The sequence below is a fragment of the Neolamprologus brichardi genome, chromosome 4, assembly GCF_056152115.1.
Source record: "Neolamprologus brichardi isolate AB-2024 chromosome 4, ASM5615211v1, whole genome shotgun sequence".
NCBI classification, from domain to species: Eukaryota; Metazoa; Chordata; class Actinopteri; order Cichliformes; family Cichlidae; genus Neolamprologus; species Neolamprologus brichardi.
This window is the reverse complement of record NC_142107.1, coordinates 6070126-6094176: the sequence shown is the minus strand read 5'-3', so window position 1 is coordinate 6094176 and position 24051 is coordinate 6070126. Positions and strand designations below refer to the sequence as shown.

The following is a 24051-nucleotide window of genomic DNA, read 5'->3' as shown; positions in this document are numbered from 1 at the left end:
AGTGTAATGACAATTTGTACGAATAAAAACATGAATATGGTATAATAACAGGTTTTCTATTTACCGTATCTTTCAAATGCTGAACACTAGAGCAGGAAGGCAGTTAAGGGGTTGATCTTTTCTCCCCGCATAGGTGGAGGCCATAGAGGGCGAGCCACCCAACCATCAATCTTTTTTTTTATTGCTTATTCGGCTCTGACTGGAGCAGCTGGAGCTTTTTTAAGATTATTTACAGGAAATACAAACTTCCTATATTATCTCTATAGATCCCCCAAAACAAGAGAAGCAAACCAGAAATAACTGAGAAGAAGCCTCATTGAAATCATCAGTCATTCGTGTTGAGGTTTATAACACGACGTATTGGCTGCAGTCATGATTTGATTTTTAAGCCACTAAGCAATTATAAGACAGAGAGTTCATCAATCCTATTACCATATTGTTGAGATGATTTGCTGATTAGAGTGGAAATCCCTGACTGAGATGTTTTGGAAGAAGAGAACACTGACTGTAATTTGTGGGGTATTTATGTTTGCCCACATGCGTGTGCTCTCAGTGATATTTGTGTTATTCTTTTTCTTTTTTTAATCCAGAATGTACAACGTGGCTTTAAATTCTTATTACATGTCTGAGGAAGGTGAAGACAGCCCGTTTATCTGCTCGGCTCCACGCGAAAACGGGATGCGGCGTTGCAAAGATGTGCCACCCTACTCTCAAGACGGGCTCGAATGCACATTGCCGGCTTCTGACCTGAGTTTTAGGAGTGTTGCCAGCGGTAACTTCTGTGTTAACTGGTATCAGTACTACAACGACTGCCGCCCAGGGGAGCTCAACCCTCACAAGGGAGCTGTCAACTTTGACAATATCGGCTATGCTTGGATAGCCATATTCCAGGTAAGCGGGGGCAAATGTGCAGATTTGTTTGCAGAAGCTAAAACCCAGAAACCAGTATTTGCTGTTTGCCATAGTTTTGGAAGTTTTAGTTTTCAGTTTTGTTGTTTGTTAAATCACCGAAGACAATATTTGGACTGGGCATTTTATCCATATAGAGTAACCTCAAACTAGAAAATATCACATAATACCAAACACAGTAACTGTTTACTCTCATCTGACTGTCTCAGGGTTTCATTTCATCCCCTAACACTGACATAATATAAATGAAAATCTTCAGCTTAATGACATTTCTGTTAGGATGCCTGGGTCGTTGACCCAGAGTTTTGAGTTTATTATATTAATTATCATTTCTAGTTTTTTGGTTTCTTTGTTAGAGTTCTGTCTTATGGTTATGTCTCTGTGTTCTCTAGTTGCTCTGTCTCCCCTGTCAGCTGTATCCCCTTGTCAAGTCCGTGTCTCTGTGTTATGTTTCCTGTTTTACTTTGAAAGTCCGTGTCTTATGTTAATGTGTCTGGTTTTGCTTCCTTTGTCTGGTTAGGCTTGAGTTGCCCCAGCTGTGTTTCCCTCCTGTTTCTCATTCCCTGATTGCTCCCTCTGTGTATTTAAGCCCTGTGTTTCTCTGTGTCACGATCTACCCTTATCCACCCTCATCTTGCTGTGTGGTCTGTCTGCGTAAGCTTATTTTGTATTCTCAGTTTTGTTACCCTTTTGAGTTCACGTCTGTCTCCGGAGCCTGCACTTTGGGTCCTTTTCCTGCCTGCACACAGGCGTTTCATAACAATTTCACACTAATACTGGCTTAAAATGAATTGTATAAATGGAATAAATAAATGAAGGCTGATGTTACTCTATCTTCTTAACCCACAAATAAGAGATGTCCAATTTGCATCATAAAAAAAGAGCGTAGGTGTGGCTTTTTCAGCCATTGGTTAGTGAAGCCATTAAAGAGTATTCAGGTTTGAGGCACTTCCCCATTGGCTTTCCTTTTCAGACCCCGACCATAGGCAGTGCATCCGATATAATAGTGTTTGTCCAGGATCAACGCTGAAAATGACGACTCATGTTGTTGCAATGTCTTAGTTTATGGAATATGGCAGAAAAAGAAAACATTGCCTTTGCTTATTAAATACCTCTTCTTAAACAAATGTTAAGCAGTTCAAATTTTTACTAATTTATATAATATAATAAATAATTGTTAAGTTCTGTTACCTGTTAGCTTAGGTTACCAAGCTAACTTAGGTTACCAAGCTAACTTAGGCTACTAAGCTAACATATAAGCTGGGCTACTCATGTTGGTTTGTTAGTGAAAATTTTTAATAGATTTTGCTACCTTCTTGGCTAATGACATGAGGGTATCAGATTGTGCATAAAACATGTTGTTAATCACAAGACATTAGCCAGTGAGCATGCGGTTTGACAGCCAGTGGGGTTTTTTGCAACCAAGATGACGATGGATTTTTGAAACCAAAAGGTGGCATCACTGTCTTCACTGCTATTTACTACTTTAAGAGTAAATCAGGCTTATTCTGTATCTCCTTGATCTGGAATAGAGTTTAAATACAGTGAAGTTAGCATTGAGAAACCAGGTAATTGTATTTTTGCAAGCTCACAATATCACGTCTATGTTTCTGTTTGTTGCATTTCTAATATTTACAACATTGAAACATGAGCGATATTGAAAAGTCAGTCCAGTAAGAAACTGAAGTAGAAAGATGGCCTTCTAACAAACATATCCAGCTTTCCAACATAGTCATGTTTCTTATTTTTTGTCTTAAAATAGTAGAAATTTGAAATTAACCCTGGTAGAAAGTCCTCTTAAGCTATCAGTGGGTATGTATCATGACCTTAAAGCCTCTTCATTTCCACATGCCAGTTTCTGAAAGTGTATTCCTCTTTTCCCATCCTGCTGGTTCCGGCTCCCCAGAAGACCATGACAGGCTTTTCCCTATCACACCCTTTGTGCTAAGACTGCCTGTACTGTTGTGATATGAATTTCAGCCCTTCTAGTAGATATGTGCTGGTTTCGCTGATACTGTAGATCTGTCTGTGTGTCTAATGCGCTTTGACACTTGACTTTCTCAACACGAGTCTTACCTTCGCATTACTTTGAAGCTCAAATGCTGAAGACACACTGATACAAATGGACTAATAACAGACTACTAATCCCTCTTTGATACTCACAGGTTTACTCTGTTCCCACATATGTGTGGTCTCAGCTCACAATGGGCGGGTTAAGAAAATTTTGCAGATTTTTCTTCACTTTTAGGTTGGTTTAAGGTTTAATAAGCAGCACTTTGAGTCTTAAGTGAGATTAGCCTTTTATCTAGCTAAATGTTGTGTACATGTCTCATAAACTCACTGAGTGTGGCTACAAATCCACATTTTTCCCCACACTAACATGCAGATTTGAATATTTTACACCTGCTGGTGGTATAGATGTATATCCAGGTGATGAGTAGTGAGTACTTATTACTGGTTCACAGTGGACGTCGAAGGCCTTCTTTGTTTTTCTCTTAAATCATCTGTCTTCTCAGTCCAAAATGTGAACATTCGCATCCTTGCAAACAGTTTCCTTTCTCCTTTAAACAAGTAGATTGGAGTGGAGTTCAATTTTTTATGGATTCATTAGGTACGCTAAAGATATTGTACAAACAAACCATGTGATTCTGAGGAGGGTTATTTGGGATGGAGGGACCCAAAAGTGGTCTGTTAAACAAAAAAATAAGAGCGAGGGTGAAGCCACTCACAGGTGACAGCAGAGAGCGTGCTGTGTGCTGCATGTGCAAGCCATTTAGATGAATTACAGCACTGGGTACTGTCGGATTTTAAAGATGAGTCAGTAGATGAGGAGCTTGGCCTGGAAGCCACTGGATAATCTGTTTACTTCTGTGTTCTCTCTCAGCTACACGGTGTCATAATATCGCTCCTTCACATATATACTACAGTTGCCTTTCGCAAAATGGCTTAACACAGCCCAAGATTTGTATTTAGATTTGTCCACGTCCATAATGAATTATGAATCCTGTGGTGAATTAATCAGGAACTGATTACAAAATATGTGCCTTTAGAGCTGACATTTAAATTCTTGGTTAGTTAAGTGAATGAGGTAATCAGGTGTTAAATGTACAGTTTACAAGACCTGCATAGACGTTCTTGGCTAAATATGTTTTGTACCTATGTATGGTTTGTTTAGCATACGTTTACTGTTGACACATATGAACTCCTTGGTTGATCTTCTGCATTAGAGAGCAGAGTAGTCTCCTCTGGGTGCTTTTGTGTGCATGTCTACCTGTTTGTGTGTAGGTGGATTTTACGCATGTGTGGTGTCTGTTTTTGGTATGTTTGTTCACAATTTTCCATTCACACAGAGGTATGTGCTGGCATCTGAGCCTAATGTACATACATTCCTGCTAATCTGCATGCTCCGTCAGTTTTTGCAGTGGTGTTTCAGGCTCCGCTGAGGTGTAAATGTTGAGGTGTGATTGTATTATCAGCTTGGCTGAACTGAGCCACCGTTTTACAGTCTCAGAATTTCAAATGCTCATTAGCATAGTGGCTACATGAGAGAATTGTTTGATTCTTTTGCACTAGCACTCACACACAAACACACACACCCTTTATAACATGTTTTAGGGACACTGCAGACTTTCTTCCGAGGAATAGCCATTAAAAACATAACTGGAAATCTGATTGCTGTATACTGGAGTACGTATGTGTCTCTGGGTATTGGTGTACATGTGTGGGTGTCTATGCCGTTTCTGAAGAAAAAGTAATGGGCAGAGCTATAAAGGAATGTTTGCTTTTTATTGAAACTAAAAGGCTCCCACTCTCTGTCTTTTTGTCCTCTATCACCAGGTCATCACACTGGAAGGATGGGTAGACATCATGTACTATGTCATGGATGCTCACTCCTTCTATAATTTTATATATTTTATACTGCTCATTATTGTAAGTACCTCATTATTTTTTTTGTTTAACTTCTCTTTATATTCTCTTGTTTTGCTAGAGCCTTGAAGCAATGACAAAACGTGATTGGGTCCAAAATATCTTGTTTTAAAGGACCATTATTTTTTCAAATTTGCAAAGGACTAATTCAGATAAATGTGAACGCCTGCAGCTTTCTAAGCCTGATCGACTTTTTGTTGAGGACACAGCTGTCTATAGACAGTTTTCCCTGGTTTGGGATTTTTAATTGACCTAGTCAACTAAAAACAGACGCTGGATTTAGTTTTCAGACTGACTGTGCTTAAGTACTTTCAATACGAAATGAGGAATATAACCAGGTGGAGAAAGTGCTCATCTAATTTGCAATTCATCTTTTAGTACCACTAAGTAATGACATATTTAGCATACATTTCATTATTGAGTTGGCATTTCAAAGTTATAGTAAGGACAAAGTCAACTCATTGGAGGATCATTTAAATTTAATTATTTCTAAGTAACTAAAAAACTTTTCAGTTTTGTGTTTACAGTGTTTGACCAAGCAGGTAGCATCTCAAATAATGAATAAGCTCTAATAATGCTCCTTATATTTTTTTACACCATAAGGAGGCATAAAGTCAACAGTGAGTCAAGTATTCATAAAGTAAACACTTTCTTGGTTCTTTATACAGAATTAAAGGTGAAATACTTTTATGACACTAAATCAACACTTTTATGGAGTAGGCTTTGACTCAGTTAAACACACTATCATTTTAGACGGTGTTGTTGTGGTTTTATCACATTAGGAGGCTCTTTGCACTTTCTTTACCTTTCCTTTTTCAAACAGGTGGGCTCTTTCTTCATGATCAACTTGTGCCTCGTGGTCATTGCCACCCAATTCTCCGAGACAAAGCAAAGGGAGAATGCACTGATGCGGGAGCAGCGTGCTCGTTACATGTCAAACGACTCCACACTTGCCAGTTACAGCGAGCCGGGCTCGTGCTATGAAGAGATGCTACGCTACATTAGCCATCTTTACCGCAAGTTTACACGCAGGCTTCAGAGGATATACTCTGGCTGGCACAGGTACGTTACAGGTTGTGTTTTTTGTTTTTTGTTTTTAATTCTGTAGAATATATCTGGGAATGTCTAATGACGTAGCAATAAATGTATTGTGTGGTGATGTTAGCAAAAAAACAGCAACTTGGACTTTGTTACTTAGGGTGGAGATGATAGCTCAAAAATGTATTGGTAAATGTAATGGACAATTTGTTCTAAAGCCCTCAACATCAACCTTAAAAATACCAAGTAACTTTGGTAAGATGAAAAGAATCTCTAATCCAACACAATGCGAAAAAAAGAGAGAAACCTTCACATAGTGCTTTTTTAGGTTAAGTTGCACTATTAGCACCCCAGACTGGTCTGAGACCTCATGGCAACCTATGGAAAAATCGTTAGTGACTGGTTATTGAGGGTTGCTGGCTGTCAGTTACAAAGAGGATACTCTAATAAAAACCAACTTACAGATGTTTTGGTTGCTAGCAGGTTCCTGCGGTCGCCCGTAGTTCGCACGGAAGACTGACTTGTCTATAAGCACTCAATACCTACTATCTGAGCTGTGGTAAAAGTGCACTGCAAACCAGCTTTCACTTTAATGAAAAGTCTCCATTTCTGAATTGTGTAACACTTTTTTCCATTTCACTACTACTACTGCACAATGGTGGATATCTCCTTGCAATCAAAACAGTAACAAGGAATCTTTTGGTGGATCACCATATAACTCTTGAGACCAGTTCCACATAACAACTCCCCGTGACCTCCAGCAACCATTTGCCAAATGTTTAGGGAGTACCTATTTTATCCACCCTATGTTGGCCAGTTGGTCACTCAGTGGCATCTAGGCCCATGTGACTGAGGCTTTTGCACTTGATTTCTCACCCACTGCCACTAACCACTTGCCAAATGGTCATGAAATTCATTGTTCCCTAACGACTTGCCAGGCTATGTGACAGGCTCACCTAATATGGCTCTATTAGTACACACTTTTAATTCTCGTTATCTCGTTAATTGCTTTCAGAAGTTGAGATCAGTAAATTAGCAAAAAACACGATAAGATCTTCACTCAACAACTCTCCCCTGGCAATAAATAAATAATTAAAACAACCAGTGTTACTTTTCCACGACCCAATATATTAATTCTCTCCATCCCTTTTATGTTTTGTTGTTAATTTGCAATCATTTTGTGGGATTTGTCAACCGTGCACCTCACAGAATTACATTGTGCCTGCCAGAAATATATTAGAAATGCATTCTGATGCAAACACAAATAAACAAAAATCTATCTTGAATAAATATTACTATTTATTACTAGCCACCCTTAATTATTATTCATGTCTCTTTTTTTCTGAACAGTAAACGTCGCAAAAAGGTGAATCCCAATGGCAGTGGTGGAGGCAGTAATGGTGGCGGTAATGGGCATGGCCACGGTTCCAGCAGGGGCTGCGGAGGGTCAGGCCCAGGTAACGCATTGTGGTTGAGGCCAATCCATAACCTTTTACAACACCATCAGCATCAGCACTGTCGTCTCAGCAATGGCGGGCAGCACGCCGTCAGCGTGGCAACCATAGAGCACGTGGACAGAGGAGGACACATCAAAGTCGGGGAGGAACTGGAGATGAAGTCGCTTACCGTTCGGAGGGGAAGTGCAAATGGAAACAACGATAACTCGACCACTGTCACCCAGCGCGTGGGCTCATTACTCGGGCGACTGAACGGGGGGATGAACTATCCCACCATTCTGCCGTCTTTTGTTTGCAGCTATAGCAGCAAGACGCCACCCCCTCACTCAAAGCAGTGCGGTTCTTGTCTGGAGCATCCGCCGAACCACCCGGCTTCTGAGCACGCCGAGACACTGACCAAGCTTTACCAGCTCATGGGACAGCACAGTAAGAAAAAAAAAATCGCTGCACACAGACACATGGGTGGATCTCAAAATTGTAGAATCCAGAAAATATGGATGGTGAATCTGCATCCATGGGAATACCACACTTTACTGCTCACCATTGTTTTTCTGGTCAGAAAGATCAGAGGTGAGTCAGCTAAAGGAAGCTGCCACTTTTAGAGTGTTTAAACCACAACCAAATATCTAACAAAGACAAAAGGTGAAAAAATAAAGCTTTTCTTTTGCTATTTGTCTTCCACCGTCCTTTAAGTCTCCTTCACATTCTCTTTGCGACCCTTTAGAATTCCCTCGGGCTCCATTATAGTTTTGTCATCACACTCACTTTCATTCAGTGCTCTTTCTTTTACCCTGCGTCCTCATCCCAAGCTTGACCTGAAATAGCCCGTGGCTGCTTCTGCGGTGTGTGTGTGCATGTGTCTCAAGAAGCACTTAGAGCCCTGACAGGAAATCCATGTCTCAAGTGTTAAAGTCATCAGCGCAGAGAAGTGGATAAAGGGGCAGGACTGACTGAATCAACACAGTGTGTGGGGGAACAGTTAATGGAGGAAAAGTATGCAGCGTTAAGGAATGTAAACAGGAATGCAGGTGTGTTATGGTATTCTGAAAACAAGTGGCTGAGGAAGGAAGAAAATATGGAGTTTATTAATGTATTCATAAAGTATGAAAGATTTAAGGTCCGCATTGAGAAGCTGAAAGAAGGCCGCCAAGAGAAAAATAAATTAGAGCAATAAAAAGAAAGAGAAGAGAGCTGGGGGAGGACACATAAAGGAGGGCTGGATTCGGGGATACCGAGAAAATAACAGAGAGCAGAAAGACAGGAGCCGCGCAGAAATGGTATGAAAGGCATTTCTGTTGTGTCATTAAAGGGTGAGACTAACAGTAAGCACGAGAAACTGATGTTAAGCAGCCTGAATCCTTTTGGAGAGTGAGTGCAGCGCTTAAAAAAACATCACCCTAAATTGTACTCTGTAGTAAAGATCACATATTTACTCATTTGAAGGGCGATGTGTTCTGTTTGCTTTCAGCACTGTTAGGTAACTTACTATCTGCTAAACCTTATAAGGTATGGCTTTAGAGTGTGAATCATGTTTTTGGTTCCTCTTCACTTTTGGAGGACCATGTTCTTGGAAATATTTTCAGCTCTGTAGCCCTCTGATTTCACTGTAATTGTAGCCTTATTGAATAACCTTATACGATGGGATCAGTTTAAACAAAATTTTCCCCGGACAAGGGTTTTGTACCCTGATGGAATTTGCGAAGATAATTTGTGAGTATGTCAAGAACTGGAGAAGTGTTTAAGATTATAAATGACAATAAAATACAATGAGAGCACTCACAAACCTTTTTTAATAGCTCGGGGTATAGACAGTGTTGTAAACAACTTTATGTGCTGTTAAAGCTGCTTTTGAAGAGCTGACGTTTTCAGAAGTCAAGCTTTGCCTGTGTTAGTTTTCAGCCGTGCTTTGCTCTGCAGTTCCTCTGTACTGATTTTAAAAGGCTCCAGTCAGAGAATAGAAGGTGAGACGAGGCAGCCGAGATTTCGAACTGTGGGCGAGCTTGCAGTAACTACTTTGCCAATGATTCCCGGTGCTTTATACCAGCGGTCCCCAACCTTTTTTGCGTCACGGACCGGTTTATGCCCGACAATATTTTCACGGACCGGCCTTTAAGGTGTCGCGGATAAATACAACAAAATAAAACTAGTACCGGTACCGAAAAAAAGAAAATTTATTCATAACACACGTGAAAAGACCCAGGAAAACTGAGTAAACGATAAAAACGATAACAAAATAACGCTGAAAACCGATAAAAACCCTGAAAACCATACATTTCCTCAACTCTCGCGGCCCGGTACCAAACGACTCACGGACCGGTACCGGTCCGAGGCCCAGGGATCGGGGACCGCTGCTTTATACTACATAGAGTTGGTCCTACTTTGCTAATGGGGACTTCAGGTCTTTTATCTTTTCTATTATTTATAGTTTTGATAAAGAATACACTTGGATCAAACGGAAATCAAAGCTAATGTCAAAATAGATGATGTGCTTTAGTAGTAAAGATGCAAATTAGAGCCTAACTTTTATTGATTTCTTAAATTGTCTAATAAAATCACCATACTTACTTACAGATGATCCCTGCTTCAAATATGTAAGTTTAAGAAAGTTTATTTTTATATTTACATTTAAAAACTTGATTTATTTACATCGATTTACTTGTATTACAGCAGAATATATAATGTTAGAGTCGGACCAAAATAGGACTGATGCTGATACTTGGTGATATTAAAAAGCTGATATATTGGCCAATATTTTCTTTTCTTCCAGACACACAAATATAAAAAGATTTCATTAAAAAATGTGTGCTGTTCTTATTTACGCACTTACACTCCATAAGACTCAACTTGGATTAGCTGTTTGTTTGCTGTGTTCAAAACATGTTGTGAACTGGGGAGCTGAGCGCCCTCTGGTGGACAGACTGTACAATGGCAGCATTCATATCATGCTTGAAGGGTGTTTCTCTTGTGCCCTTTTTTTTTAACTTTAAAAATGTTCAATTAATAGTTGTTATAAATATCAATACCAATATACTGGGAAGTAGATATTAATTTAATATAATTTGTAAAAAAAATTACCAAACCAAAACATGTTTGCTCATTAAAGATAAACACATAGGACAGTTATAGAAACTCCTTCAGCAATGTCTGACCATCATCACCCGTTCTTCCTTTAAGGTCGCCAGCGGCTGCTCTACCAGCTGGCGGGTATGGTGCCCAGCCCTCTTCTCTTGGAGCTACTTAGCTGCCCTTTGTGTGCCAGCAGCCTGGAGACCTTGGAGCTGGAACTGGGAGACCTAGAGGGAGGCAAGGGAGAGGCAGATGGACTACACGACTTCCCTCAGGTCAGAATGGATGGTTGTGGACTAATGATGATTTTAAACCTTGATGATTAATTCACAAGTGTTGATTAGACATATAATGATGATGAGGGTGGTATATAAATAAATAAATACAATCTTTTAGTCTTCAAACCTAACACAGTGTTGTATTTATGGATTATTTTGCATAGCGCCTAAAACTACAGTAATTAAAAAGCATAAGACGTCCTGGTTGTTGTTTTGACTTATTGTATCCAAAATCTTGTATCCAGGGGGCTGATGTGAGAGGAGTGAGGGGTCGGAGCAGACGCCGCGGGGTTGTTGGATACGAAAATGGAGTGGTTCGTGCCTGGAGGGACCTCAGGGAAAAACTAAAGAGGATTGTGGAAAGTAAATACTTCAACCGCGGGATCATGATCGCTATTCTTGTGAATACTCTCAGCATGGGAATAGAGTACCACGAGCAGGTAAGACACAGGGGATAGGGTGTCGGGCGGATTTCGCTTTTCTGGGAATATGACACAAATCAGTGGTTTAAAGCTAAGAGGACTACTGGTGACAGGAGTTTAGTGAAAACGGGTAGCAAGTGTGTTTAAACAAATGCCTTTTTATGGCTCGTTCAGTCTGGGTCTGGATGAGAGGAAACGAGAGTTAGAGATGGAGGCAGAGTGAAGAGGGCTGAGGGGCTGAAGGAAATAAAGGGAAGGAGGGGGGTGGAAGGAGTAGCACCCACTCGCTTCCTCTTTCTCACACATAAATTACACGTCCAGGCACTGTCACACACTCCAGACTCACAGTTTCGACTTTATCCTATGTGGCCAACATCTGGAAAGTTTTACATTAAATAATACCATTGTCCTTTCCCTTCTCCGGTGTCACACGGACACATTTATGTAATGATATTTCACATTTACACACAAGAACTGTTCCATTTCCCAGCAGGTCTGGAAATGGCTACAAATTCAAAGAAGAGATTCTGGTGCATGAACAAAGATCATTCCCTTCTTTCCTCTCTCTCTGTGTCTCCATGTCTCCCTCTCCAGGGGGATGTGTGTGCGTGTGTGTGCGCACATGTGAGTGTGTTTCTATCTTAGTGGCATAAACATAAAGAGCGACTAGAAGAACCATGGCCTTTTTAGGGCAATGACACACACATACACACACTCAAGCACACACATACACATGAAGCGAAGTGTTAAATACGAGTTCCTCCTCCCTTCGGTAGTCATCATCCCACATATGTTACACCTCGCCAACTTTTTGAGACTATGAGTGTAGCTGCGTGCGCGTGGAGAGGTGTATAAATGTGGGAGGCATAGTGCAGACTTTGTATGTGTGTAGAGACACAAAGAGAGAGGAAAAGAGAACAAGGGAGGCGATCAATGCTTGTTTTGGCTGCATTTAGATTTCATTTTAGAAATAGGCCGAAAGTAAAATCGAGGTGTAAACTGACGTGCGCATAGTTTTCACACATGGAGCGTGGCACCCATCAGATGAGGTGCTGAGCTGATCTTTAACCTCACAAATTTCATTACAAATTAATTTACAAATTAGCGGGCCTTGATTGCAACATAAAAACTGTGTCTCTTGTTAATTAATCAAAGGTGGTTTGACAACAACAAATCCAATTTGTGCAATTTTAAAAGCACCTACTTAATTCTCATAAGAAATAACAGGTTTCTGGTTACTTTGGTTCACATGTGAAAGCTTTTTTATGTGCATTAAACATTCATGTATGTTACAGATGTATTAATCCTGTCCCTGATTAACATTCACGGGTTCACCGTGCAAAATTAAATACATAATAGATGCTAAGGTACACTGTGTAACTGAGTCCACATGATTAGGCTTAGATTTTTACAGGGCTGGTATTACGATAATCAATGTTTTTTTCTGTACACTGCTTTGCTTAAAGAGGCGGTGTGAGGTGTGCAAGTCTCTGTTTTGCTTTTTGTCCTCTTGTTCCTAAGGGCAAGGTCATATGCAGAGCTGTGTTCAAAATTCTACACTCAAAATGCCTCCTTGTGGGTACTGAGAGTATTTAATTTTGATTGATCACCGCGTTGGTCAAATGTATGGGTGGAAGTAGAAAACTGCATCTAAAGCAATAGTCCAGAGTGCTCGATTGGGACCATAAAACAAATTGATATAGCTTAAGAGCTTGTTATAATTGTTAAACCTCTCAGTTTCAAATGATCGCAGCAATACAGAGTCGATTGTTGCATGAGGCTGACGACTCAAAGGCACCTTCACTGTTGTTATTAATATGAAGAAGAGTGCTTTTTTTCAGCTTTTCCAGTCCAGTTTTGTTTTTCATTTGCCCAACAACTTAAAAATGCTTTTCTTTGAAGGTGAAAGGAGTAGCATATGTAGCTTTTGCTGTGGCGTGAACTCAAACCCAGGCCCCGTTGTGTAGCCTTGGGCGTGCAGGTATCCCACTCAACCAGGTTAGCTGTAGCAGCACCCACAGCTCTATACCCTGGAGTTGTTTTGATTTATTTTATTCTACCATGTCAAACATAGTGCGCTGTCCTTTTTCAACATGCTGTAAAGTGGCACACAGACTGAATAAGAATCATCTGCAAAATTCTTTTTCACTTCTTCAGTGTAAAGACGGAGGGCCACTGAGGTACTGAAAATGCCATTAAGTCCAGTGTTAAACAATAATACATGTGTCTAGTACTATGTTTGCCCAAGACAAACGCTTCCTGACAGCTCTTTTGAAGTTTTATTGAATTTATTTTAGGCTTTTCGTGTGATGTTCTGTCTTTGGAAAAAAACAACAACTTGTATTCTTTCTCTCACCACACAAGACACCAGCAGTTATATTTGAGTCCCTTGAAATTACTACTGTGTCTTTTCCCCCCATGCTGGTGTTGTTTTTAAGTTCCCTGAATGTCCGAGTTAACTCACAAGCTCATCAGCAAAAATGCTGTATAATTTGTTAATTTGTTACACAACCCTGTTCTTACTCCACATAACTAAACGCAATTCATATTGATAATGGGCTTACAATTATAACAGCTTTAGCAGCAAGCATTTAAACTACTGTCAATCTAGCACTGTATAACACAAGTACTATCAGTGGGTACGCATGATATTGACAGAGATGTACCATACATACATTTTTCGGCAGTTGTTAAGGTCAGCAAAGAAGTACACTATGTTGCCAAAAGTATTCACTCACCCATCCACATCAACAAATTCAGGTGTACCAATCACTTGCTACATACCGCTAAATGTGGCGTTCAGATGAGCTCAAGAACAGTGTGTCGAGAGCTTTATGGGATGGGTTTACATGGCCGAGCAGCTGCATCCAAGCCTTACATCACCAAACACAATGCAAAGCGTTGGAAGCACGCCGCCAGTGGACTCTAGAGCAGTGGAGATGTGCTCCTTAATTGATGAATCACACTTCTCCATCTGGCAATCTGACAGACGAGTCTGGGTTTGACAGTTGCCAGGGTAACGGTACATGTCTGACTGCATTGTGCCAAGTGTAAAGTTGTGTGGGGTTGTTTGCCAGTAGTTGGGCTCAGCCCCTTAGATCCAGTGAAAGAAACTCTAAATTTTTCAGCATACCAAGAACTTTTTGGACAATTTCATGCTCCCAACTTTTTGTGAACAGCAGTGCAGAAACCAAGGTCCATGAGGACATGGATGAGTGAGTTTGGTGTGGAGGAAGTTGACTGGCCTGCACAGAGTCCTGATCTCAACCTGATAGAATGCTTTTAGGATGAATTAGAAGAGACTACAAGCCAGGCCTTATCAGTGTCTGATCACACAAATCCACTTTTGGAAGAATTGTCAAAAATTCTCGTAAACACACTACCTTTCCAGAAGAGCTGAAGCTCATATAGCTGCAACGTGTGAGCTGACATCATATTAAACTCTGTGGATTAAGAATGGGATGTCACTAAAGTTCCTATGCATGTGAAGGCAGATGAGCGAATACTTTTGGCAATATAGTGTATATATATTAGCGTTGTCAGTGATACTCATAAATATGGTCTATCTGTTATGGGCCTGGGGGTTTGGGTCTACTGCTTGTTGACTCCCACATGTAGAGAGTCAGAAGTGGTGTCAATAAGTCTTCCTTCTGTGGCATGAGAACTAAAATCTATCACAAGCTAAAGAGTTTCACAAACTGTGAGGGAGGGTAGAGAGAATTTATGGTTTCAGTCATGTGGGGATCATAAATATTCATTACGTGTGAATTTTGGGACTGCACAATGCTTGTTAGCAAAGACTCTTGATACTTTAAAAGAGCAAGTAAAATGAAATGTAATAAAAAGGCTAGTGGTTGAAGGGCTATTTTTTAAGAGCATTTAATGTTCGTGCAGGAGTGAGACATGATGTGAGACTGAGGTGCAATGTTGAAAGTCCACATTCACATACGCGCTATTACAATGGATTTGTAATAATGTAACAATGGTTCTCCAGCAGACTCGCAGACAAACAACTGACTTGCAATGCTATGTTGTTAGTTTGTCCTGATGAGAAGCAGTGTCTGAACTCAGGATGTGGCACCAGAAAATTTACTGGAGCTCAAAAATGCAGACTTTTTAATACAAGATTTGACGTTTTACAAGAGGGCCTCAGTTAAATCTTTGCTGGATCACTGAATGTAATGTGGTAAGTGAAGTAGATTAGCAGTTATAGATTGGTGTTGGCCCCATTTGATTGATAGGGCCTGGCTGCAGCTCTGACGTTGACTGATAATGTCTCAGCTCATGGCACAAAGACTTGGAGAAAGGCTTGGAGGTAATACAGTGGAGTTACTAACTATATTGCTTCTTCATTCTTTTGTTTTCCTTCCTGCTTTATCTCCCATGCCCTCCTCACCCCTCTTCTTTTCTTTTGCATTCTCTTTCTTTTGCTCCATCCAGCCCGAGGAACTGACTGATGTGTTAGAGATCAGCAACATCGTTTTCACCAGTATGTTTGTCCTGGAGATGGGTTTCATGCTGCTGGCTTTCGGCTTGTTTGGATACATCAGGAACCCATACAACATCTTTGACAGCATCATTGTTATCATCAGGTAGTATTTATCCATGCTGTTTTGTCTCCACGCAGAGAAGAAAGTGCAGAGAGACCAAAACAATCAGTAGCAGACAAGTAACAGTTGGAGGTATAGCGTGTGCCTAATTTCTCACCAACTTGAGGTTTCAGTTGTCAGATTCAGTGCTGTGGCATCTCTTCTGTTGGTAAGATTGTCACAGTCATAAGGGAACACACGTCACTTGCTGCCTCAGCAGACTCCTTACTCTGTCAGTTGAGGTTTGCAGTGTGGCTCTCATTTAGCTTTGGGCCTTTCAAACTGTGATGTTCTGTTACTTTTGCTTTTGAAATAGAATTAGCTTTATAATCACTACAGGTAATCCTGTTACTACTGGTGAGCCACTTTAAAACATACATGTAATTACCTCTGCAAAGGATGTCGTGTTTTTGGTAGTGTGTGCATCCGTGTCATCATTGTGCCTGCAAACATGTTAGCTCAACAACTTTTAGATGAATTTCAATAAAACTTTGTAGGGTTGTAGACTGGAGTCATATTAACAATCGATTCAAATTTGGCTTACAACTTCAAAGTAAACATAACGATTTAGTGGTCGAAAATTGACATAATTCCTATAGATAAGGTATTTAGTTTAACATATAGAAAATAACATATTAGAATAAAATGAAATAAAATATGTCACATTTCACCTTTGACCTCTCCTTCAAGGTCAATAGATTGATTTGAATGTCAAAGTGATAATAAATAATAATAATAATAAATAACAAAGTCTTATAGCTCTATTTATAGTTAATGATGTAACTATATATTATTAACTATATATGGAGATTCTAAATGTCACATTATTTTATTATGAGTTTATTATGTACATTACAGTAACAGGTTATAACTGTTTAAATACATGAGCAATGTTCCTGAATAAGTGTAAATGTATATATATTTTTGAAAAAATATATGATTTTTAAAGTAACTTTAAAAAGAACAAATAAAATACAATAAATATATAAAAAGATAATATATTTGGTTAAAAGTAAACACTCATGCAGTGCGATACTGCAAATTTTGGTATTGATCCAATACAAAGTAAATACAGGGTCAGTAGTGCCAATACCTATACTGTTACCAATATTTTGAACTTATAAAGGCAGCTTATGTAGGTGAGAGCAGTGTGTCATGATTTATGAGATGAATCATCAGTTTGGGGAATAGAAATAAACTATCGATCCTATGTTGTTAATATTGACCTGATATCAGTACCACCATTGGTATCGATACTATCGATATTTGGATCGATCTGGCAACCTTTAGTACTGCCTGGAAAGTGAGCTGCCTTGGTGGAGGTTTGTCCTCTTGTTTTGCTTTGTTTATGTGTTTTTTCACAAACAAATTGACGTAGACTGCAGATACCATCGATGCATGCATGACTGAAGTTGCCCAGTATTTTAATACTTTGTTGTGGGTTGTTCTCAGTGTGTGGGAGATAATTGGCCAAGCAGACGGTGGGCTGTCAGTCCTGCGAACGTTTCGTCTACTACGAGTTCTGAAGCTGGTTCGCTTCCTACCCGCTCTGAGGAGACAACTCGTAGTGCTGATGAAGACAATGGACAATGTGGCCACTTTTTGCATGCTTCTCATGCTTTTCATCTTCACTTTTAGGTAGGGGCTAAACAGATTTAACGTTTTTCCCACCAGTCTCTCTTCAGGCTACTTTCTAGTGATGAAATATTGATGAGTATTAATGCAAACATCCAAATTAATATGTCTGCATTTCATTTTTCTCTGCAGTATACTGGGCATGCATCTTTTTGGGTGTAGATTTAGTTTTCGCACAGAGAATGGAGACACCATCCCTGACCGAAAGAACTTTGACAGTCTGCTCTGGGCCATTGTCACTGTGTTCCAGGTTAGTTTCTGACTTACACTGTGCAACACTATAAGTTTGAATTATCTATAAGTTGGCTTTTGCTTTCCTATTTTTATGTCACATTGTCCAAACTGTGCATGACGATAACAAAATACGAGCTTACCTGTATCTACAGCTATAATATACATAGACAGGCATCCGTTATAATAACCTGTCAGCACCGCCTCTGCTTCAGGGAAAAACAGAAAGAGACAGATATATAGGAATAACCACATAACCAATATAAATTGCTTAGGGAGAATGATGATGAAATTACAGATAAGGTGGTGAACTGAAGCCTCCATCTTACAAAGAACTGAAATAAATAAAAATTACTGCACACGTGTTATTACACTAACCACAACAGAGGCGAGCATATCAATATTAAAATTTAGAGATTACATTAGATTTGATTAGACTCTTTCTTTTACTTCTTAATCTAGCATAAGACAAATAATTGTTATTTATCAGTCTTCCTTGAATGTTGCTAATCGGCCTTTTTACTGAAAAGAAGTGGGGCTTATTGTGTTATTGAGTTTATTGTATGTGTGTGTGTGTTTGTGTGTGTTTTTATTTGAAACAGGGTTGATTCTGTAAAATGATAGAGCATCATATTTGGTTTTTTTATAATAATTTACCAGAAATGCACTAGATAGTATGCATGATGGAGTTTTTACCGAATTGTTGGCTGTGAGTGTTATTTGGCTATTCTAAATGTCTAAATCAAATGTCAAAGTCAGTCTAGAGTGTGTTCGCGCGCGCGCGTAGGTGTGTATATATTGCATATTTCTGCCAAGCTTCTTCTCTTGGTCCAATGCTGTGGAAAATTCTTCCCCCAGAATCTCTCTTTCACTATCACTTCTATTTTTTGCTCTCCCTCCCTGTGGAGGTTCTTCAATCGCACATGGATTGTCCTCTTTTCTATACTGGATGCCTCAGCATAAGACTAGAACACATAATGCAGAGCACTGTCTCACTTTAGTGCTGAAGAAGCATTTTGCCCTGAATTGACTGTCATACGCTTGCAGTAGTTTTCTGGAGTAGCTACAGTACACACAAATGTATGCATGGCACATACAGTGGGGGAAATAATTCTTTGATCCCTTTGTAAGTTTACTCAGAAAGAAACGAACAAGCTCCAAAAATCCAGAAAATAAATGACATAAAAGTTATAAATAAATTTTCCCGTCATTTAGTGAAATATGCATTTGATCCCAAACCCAACCCACAGATTACAGTCAGTCAATTACAGATACTACTGATCTCAGCTCATCATGACTATAAAGCACACCTGTCCACAGAATCAGTTTCTTCCATTACAACCTCATCACCACCAGAGGCACAGCCACACAGTTGTTAGAGGACATCAGGAATAAGACTGCAGACCAGCACAAGGCTGGAATGAGCTACAAGACCATTAGCAAAAAGGTGATGAGAAGGTGACAACCGTTGGTGCCATTATTCAAAAGTGGAGAGTTATAAAATGACCATCAATCGTCCTCATGATTATGAGAAGGGTGGTAGACATCCCAAATGATCTGAAGGCAGTTGGGACCACAGTCACTAAGAGCACCTTTAGTAACACACTACAGTAGTGGATTGAAGTCTTGCAGCGCCCACAAGGATCCACTCCTCAAGAAGACACATGTACAGGCCCGTCTTAAGGCGGCTAGTAAAACAAATGATTCAGAGAAAGCTTGGGAGAAAGTGCTGTGGTCAAATGACACCAAGGGTCTTTGGCATCAACTTGACCCGCCATGTTTGGAGCAAGAGAAATACTGAGTATGACCCAGAAAACACCATCCCTACAGTTAAGCACAGAGGTGGGAACATTATGCTTTGTGGCTGTTTTTCTGCTAAGGGTGCAGGATGACTTTACTCCATTAAGCCATTGGATGGGTCTGTGTACTGTCCTAAAGCATACAGCACCACCAAGGCAAGAAACAAGTGGCTAAAGAAGAAGTGCATTAGGGTCATGAAGTGGTCCAGCCAGTCTCCAGACTTCAGTCCTACAAAAAAAATCTGTGGAGGGAGCTGAAGCTTTGAACTGCCAATCAATTTATAACTTTTATGTTTTATGTGTACATATTTATGTATACACAAACACATACATACAAGCACAGTGAAGTAGGAGGGCAGAGATGGAGCTTGCAGACATGCAAACACACATGTAGACTCACAAACTTCCCATGTTAACCTATAGACAAACAGTATATGAAAATGAAATATTTCGCCAGTAAAAGCAGCCGAGCATTTCATGTCTTCATGTTAATTTCTGCCAATATCTAAGGCTTGAACTTCTTATCCCCACTTTTAGTTTAATATCTCTAAACCTCACATCTCCCCTTCTCCTTTCTTGTTAATGTGTGTGTAAATCTCTGTGTGTGCCATTCATTTCATAGATTCTTACCCAGGAGGACTGGAATGTGGTGTTGTATAACGGCATGGCTTCTACCTCTCCATGGGCGGCTCTCTACTTCGTTGCTCTTATGACATTTGGCAACTATGTGCTCTTCAATTTACTAGTGGCCATCTTGGTTGAAGGCTTCCAGGCTGAGGTGAGAAGGACTCGGACTCGTTGGTTTCTGCATACAATAAAGGGTTCAGTATTTTTGGATTGTACTGGTTTATGAGCGGTCACCATTTTCCAGTATGCTACTTGTAGGCTTGTTTTACATTTTCAAAGCTGGTAATAAGGCACTCATATTTGTGCACAAAATGTTCATAAAAGACAAAAATCCTTTTTATTCCCTGCAAATTTCCTGTAGTTTAGCATAGTAAAGCCTTTGAAGAACATAAGAAGGAAGGGGAATTTCCCAGTCACTATCAGTCCTTTATTATTCAACCATGTGTGCCCAGTGTATCTTTGGAGCGATTTAATTTGCTCATGGTCTGGGTGTTGATTGAAAAAAATTTCCCCGTGATGTTAAAGTCAAAACAAAATGGGAAGCCAATACAGAAATATCATTGTTGTTATGTATGCATGTGTTACAGGGTGACGCTAATCGGTCAGAGTCAGATGATGACAAGAAATCGGACAACTTTGATGAGGACGAGAAGATAGAACAGTTCAGAGACACAGGTAATGGTGTTTTCATGATATTCCTTTTCTGCTTTTACAGCTGATTGATCAGTAAAAACTGTAGTGAAAGCAGCAGGAGAAATAAAGCAATGTGAAGCATTATAATACAGCACTGTGTATAACTCTCCTCCACAGAGCTAAAGCTCTCACTGATGATGACAGGTAATGGTCACATTGACCCTCGTGGCTCTATGGCTCCTCCCATAATCATGCGCACAGCAGCCACACCCATGCCTACACCTAAGAGCTCTCTTGGACCTGAGTCCATCCTCGGGGATGAACTCATGTACATAGACGGAGCACCTCAATATAGTGAGGTAGGACTGGGTTTTCCTGAGGCAGGGGTCGGTCACCCAGAGTCCCGACGGGGAAGCTCAACATCAGTGGAGCCATACGATCCGCCTTCTCTGGTAAGTTATATGAAAGTCTTCATGTAAATACCATGCACAGTACAATATCTTCAGTTAATCATGAGTTAATTATTCCTGGTGGACTCACTGAAGATTCAGTAGATGTTATGAGGCTTGTTCTTTTATTTGAAAATTCATTTTCCTTATTGCTGATTCAAAATAAAAAAACTCACATCAACAAATTCTTTAAAAAGGGTAGAAGATATGAGACCAGCTTCATATGTGCATACCCAGTGGTTTCAAATGGAGTACCAAATATGGCCTAAAGAGCCAGTGAGGTAACACTAGAACTAATCACAAGCTTCAAATGTTTCATTTCACAGAAACCAATCAGATCCACTTATGTCATATTTGTGATATTTAGCAACACCAGTTTTGTGAATTCCAATCTGAGTGAGAGTATAGCTATGATTCAGTCAGGCTTTAGGGATGCTTGACTTAGCTGAATTGATTTAACATTATTATATAATTTTCACTGGCGTATACACATATGTAGAAGGGAGCGGTGGTTTGGGAAGGTACCGGATAAGCTGCCAAGTCTCTGAAGGGGGCATGCTCACTTAACCACATTTACAGCTGCAAGTCACGTAGGAGGTCAGTGTGACACGAGGAGAGCGAAAACTGGAAAATAATTTGGACACAGAGAGCCAATCATAGTCTTGTGTTACATGAGGGGGAACAAAAAACTGTTTGTAACTAAAGCATTTGGTCAAGTCTCAATGTTATGTCTATGAAATGTAGTTCGCAGCTTGCTAATTTAACAACATTGAGAGAGATTGTGGGAAAAGCAGTATTCAATATGATAATTACTATCTCAGCGGTTGAGAACCATAATGAAAATTAAGCTAATAAAAACCCTTTGTTTGAGAGACTCATCAGAAATTTTACTGTGGAAGAGTGGGAAAAAGTATGAGAACATATGAAACGTTGTCAAATTTAAAATGATGCTACTCTCAGCAGATGATGAAAAGTTTTAACTGTTAGCCTTTTAAAAGCTGCTGTAACCAACATTCATTTTCACAACCACACATTACGCTCGCCCCTATTTTCTGTCTCATCAGAGCCTCTCTAGTCCCGGGCGGCGTTCTCCTCTTCCTCCCCGTGGCTCTGGAAGCTCATGGGGAAGTCGACGCTCCAGCTGGAACAGCCTGGGAAGGGCACCGAGCCTCAAAAGGCGAGACACCAGCGGAGAGCGGGAGAGCTTGTTGTCTGGGGAAGGTGGAGAGGATGAGGATGCCAGGGATCAAGTGGAGGCAGGGGGAAACAACAGACTAAAGCCGGGGTCCTTGGAACTGCTGCAGGCGTCTACTCTCTGCCCTTCTGTGGTAGCAGACTATGGTGACTGCAATGGGAGGACCGTGACCTACAACCCAAACGTGAACTCCGACCCCAAAGAAGACTCCTCCCCAGAGGACGATTTGGACGATGATGTAAGTGGTGTTTGGTTGTTTCGTTTACTCTGCGGCTCGTTTTTACAATTAATTATCCTGCTCGTGGAGGGATTTTGAAATGTTATGCAAATTCCTAATCTGTGCTCTCTGTGACTCTGTCTACACATTTTATTTTATTTTCTTCTCTCCTCTTGCAGTTCTCCCCTTCTGCCCTTTGCGTTCGCTTACTTTTGTATATAAATTAGAGTGTGCTTTTTGTGTTCACACTGCAAAGCCTGGAGGGACACTAATTGTCATGCCTTAATTGATTCGTTTAGGCACTAATTGTTTTCTCAGTGGGTACAAAACAACTTGAGTACATGCAATCAGCACACTTATATATTTGTGCGTGAAAAACCTGGAGAGGCCCCCTTCCACTTCCCCCTCCTTGGTGGTTTTGGATGACCTCTTACGCGACAGTGTTCATGGGTTTATTGGCTCCAAATTGAGTTTATAATGCCATGAAATCCGCAGAAACAAAAGCCCTCTCCCCCGGCGAAGTGGATAAGTGAGGCTTAATACAGACAGTGTATTGATGCATGGGTGTGTGTTTCAATGCACACTTGGAAGGGTATACACTGCGTGTATGCACACGTTGTGCCAACTGAGGTGTGCACAAGCACGTTCTTCTCTGTGAGTGTCTATCTCAGATTATGGGCTTCGACTCCAAGGAGAGCTGAGCGGTCGGTTCTTGTCACAGGCGCACACACGCAGGATACGCCCAGATGCACACGTGCTCACATAATGGGCAGCCTGCCAAATAAGCAGTTTCTGAGAGGCCTAACTTTGGGTTGTTTTTAATTAGAATCCTGAAGTGCAGAAGCTGCGCACCTAAGCTTTCTTCTGTTTGTTTTATTACAAACTTTAATGAGTTTCAAAACACTTTCTATTGAGCTTGTGGCCTAGCTAAGTTGGAGGTCCGCCTGTTATGGTCCCAATTATCTCCCTTTACTTATGCAATGAAACACGTGTTTACTATGCCCCCATAGATTTAAGTGCAGAACGGCTAACATCAGCAACACCGTGGAAACTCGGCTTAAAGCTGTGCATTGCTTCTCTCTAATAGGATTTCCAGTGTAATTGTTGATGGGGCGTGCACAGTAGAGTCGTCATAATACAATTTTACTTCCACTGATAAACATATATATATATATATGTTTATATATATATATATATATATATATATATATATATATATATATATATATATATATATATATATATATATATATATATATATACATATATAGTTTTGGCAATGACATTTAGCAGCATTCAGTTATATAAAAAGCTCTTGGGCTTACGCAGTTTCTCCACCTTCAAGGATTTTTTTGCATGATTTAATGTTCTAGCTGATCTTCAGTCGGGGTTTAAGGAGTGCACGCAGAACAAAAAGTAATACATTTTTTATTGCTCGGATTCTACAGATTGCATGCATAGTTTGTGGAGCAGCTGTCTATTTTTGGAGAGGAGCGCATTGTCCTTTTAGTAGCCTTGCTTCTAATCTACAACAATCTCAGCATTGATTAAATATTTATCAGTTGCATTAGCTTTGATG

The 24051-nt window shown here is 40.1% G+C and overlaps 1 protein-coding gene across 2 annotated transcripts in view; it reads left to right on the top strand.

The window, feature by feature from the left end:
• cacna1ha (calcium voltage-gated channel subunit alpha1 Ha) overlaps positions 1-24051 on the top strand; it is a 126009-nt gene that overhangs the window by 75696 nt on the left and 26262 nt on the right. For both annotated transcript variants that reach the window (XM_087839681.1, XM_087839680.1), the window contains exons 7-19: positions 591-891; positions 4747-4839; positions 5660-5898; positions 7225-7757; positions 10506-10672; positions 10921-11115; positions 15538-15689; positions 17139-17324; positions 17454-17571; positions 19974-20129; positions 20566-20653; positions 20789-21063; positions 22125-22493. In XM_087839681.1, coding sequence (XP_087695807.1) covers positions 591-891; positions 4747-4839; positions 5660-5898; positions 7225-7757; positions 10506-10672; positions 10921-11115; positions 15538-15689; positions 17139-17324; positions 17454-17571; positions 19974-20129; positions 20566-20653; positions 20789-21063; positions 22125-22493 — 2872 coding nt within the window. The remainder of the gene's footprint in view (positions 1-590; positions 892-4746; positions 4840-5659; positions 5899-7224; positions 7758-10505; positions 10673-10920; positions 11116-15537; positions 15690-17138; positions 17325-17453; positions 17572-19973; positions 20130-20565; positions 20654-20788; positions 21064-22124; positions 22494-24051) is intronic.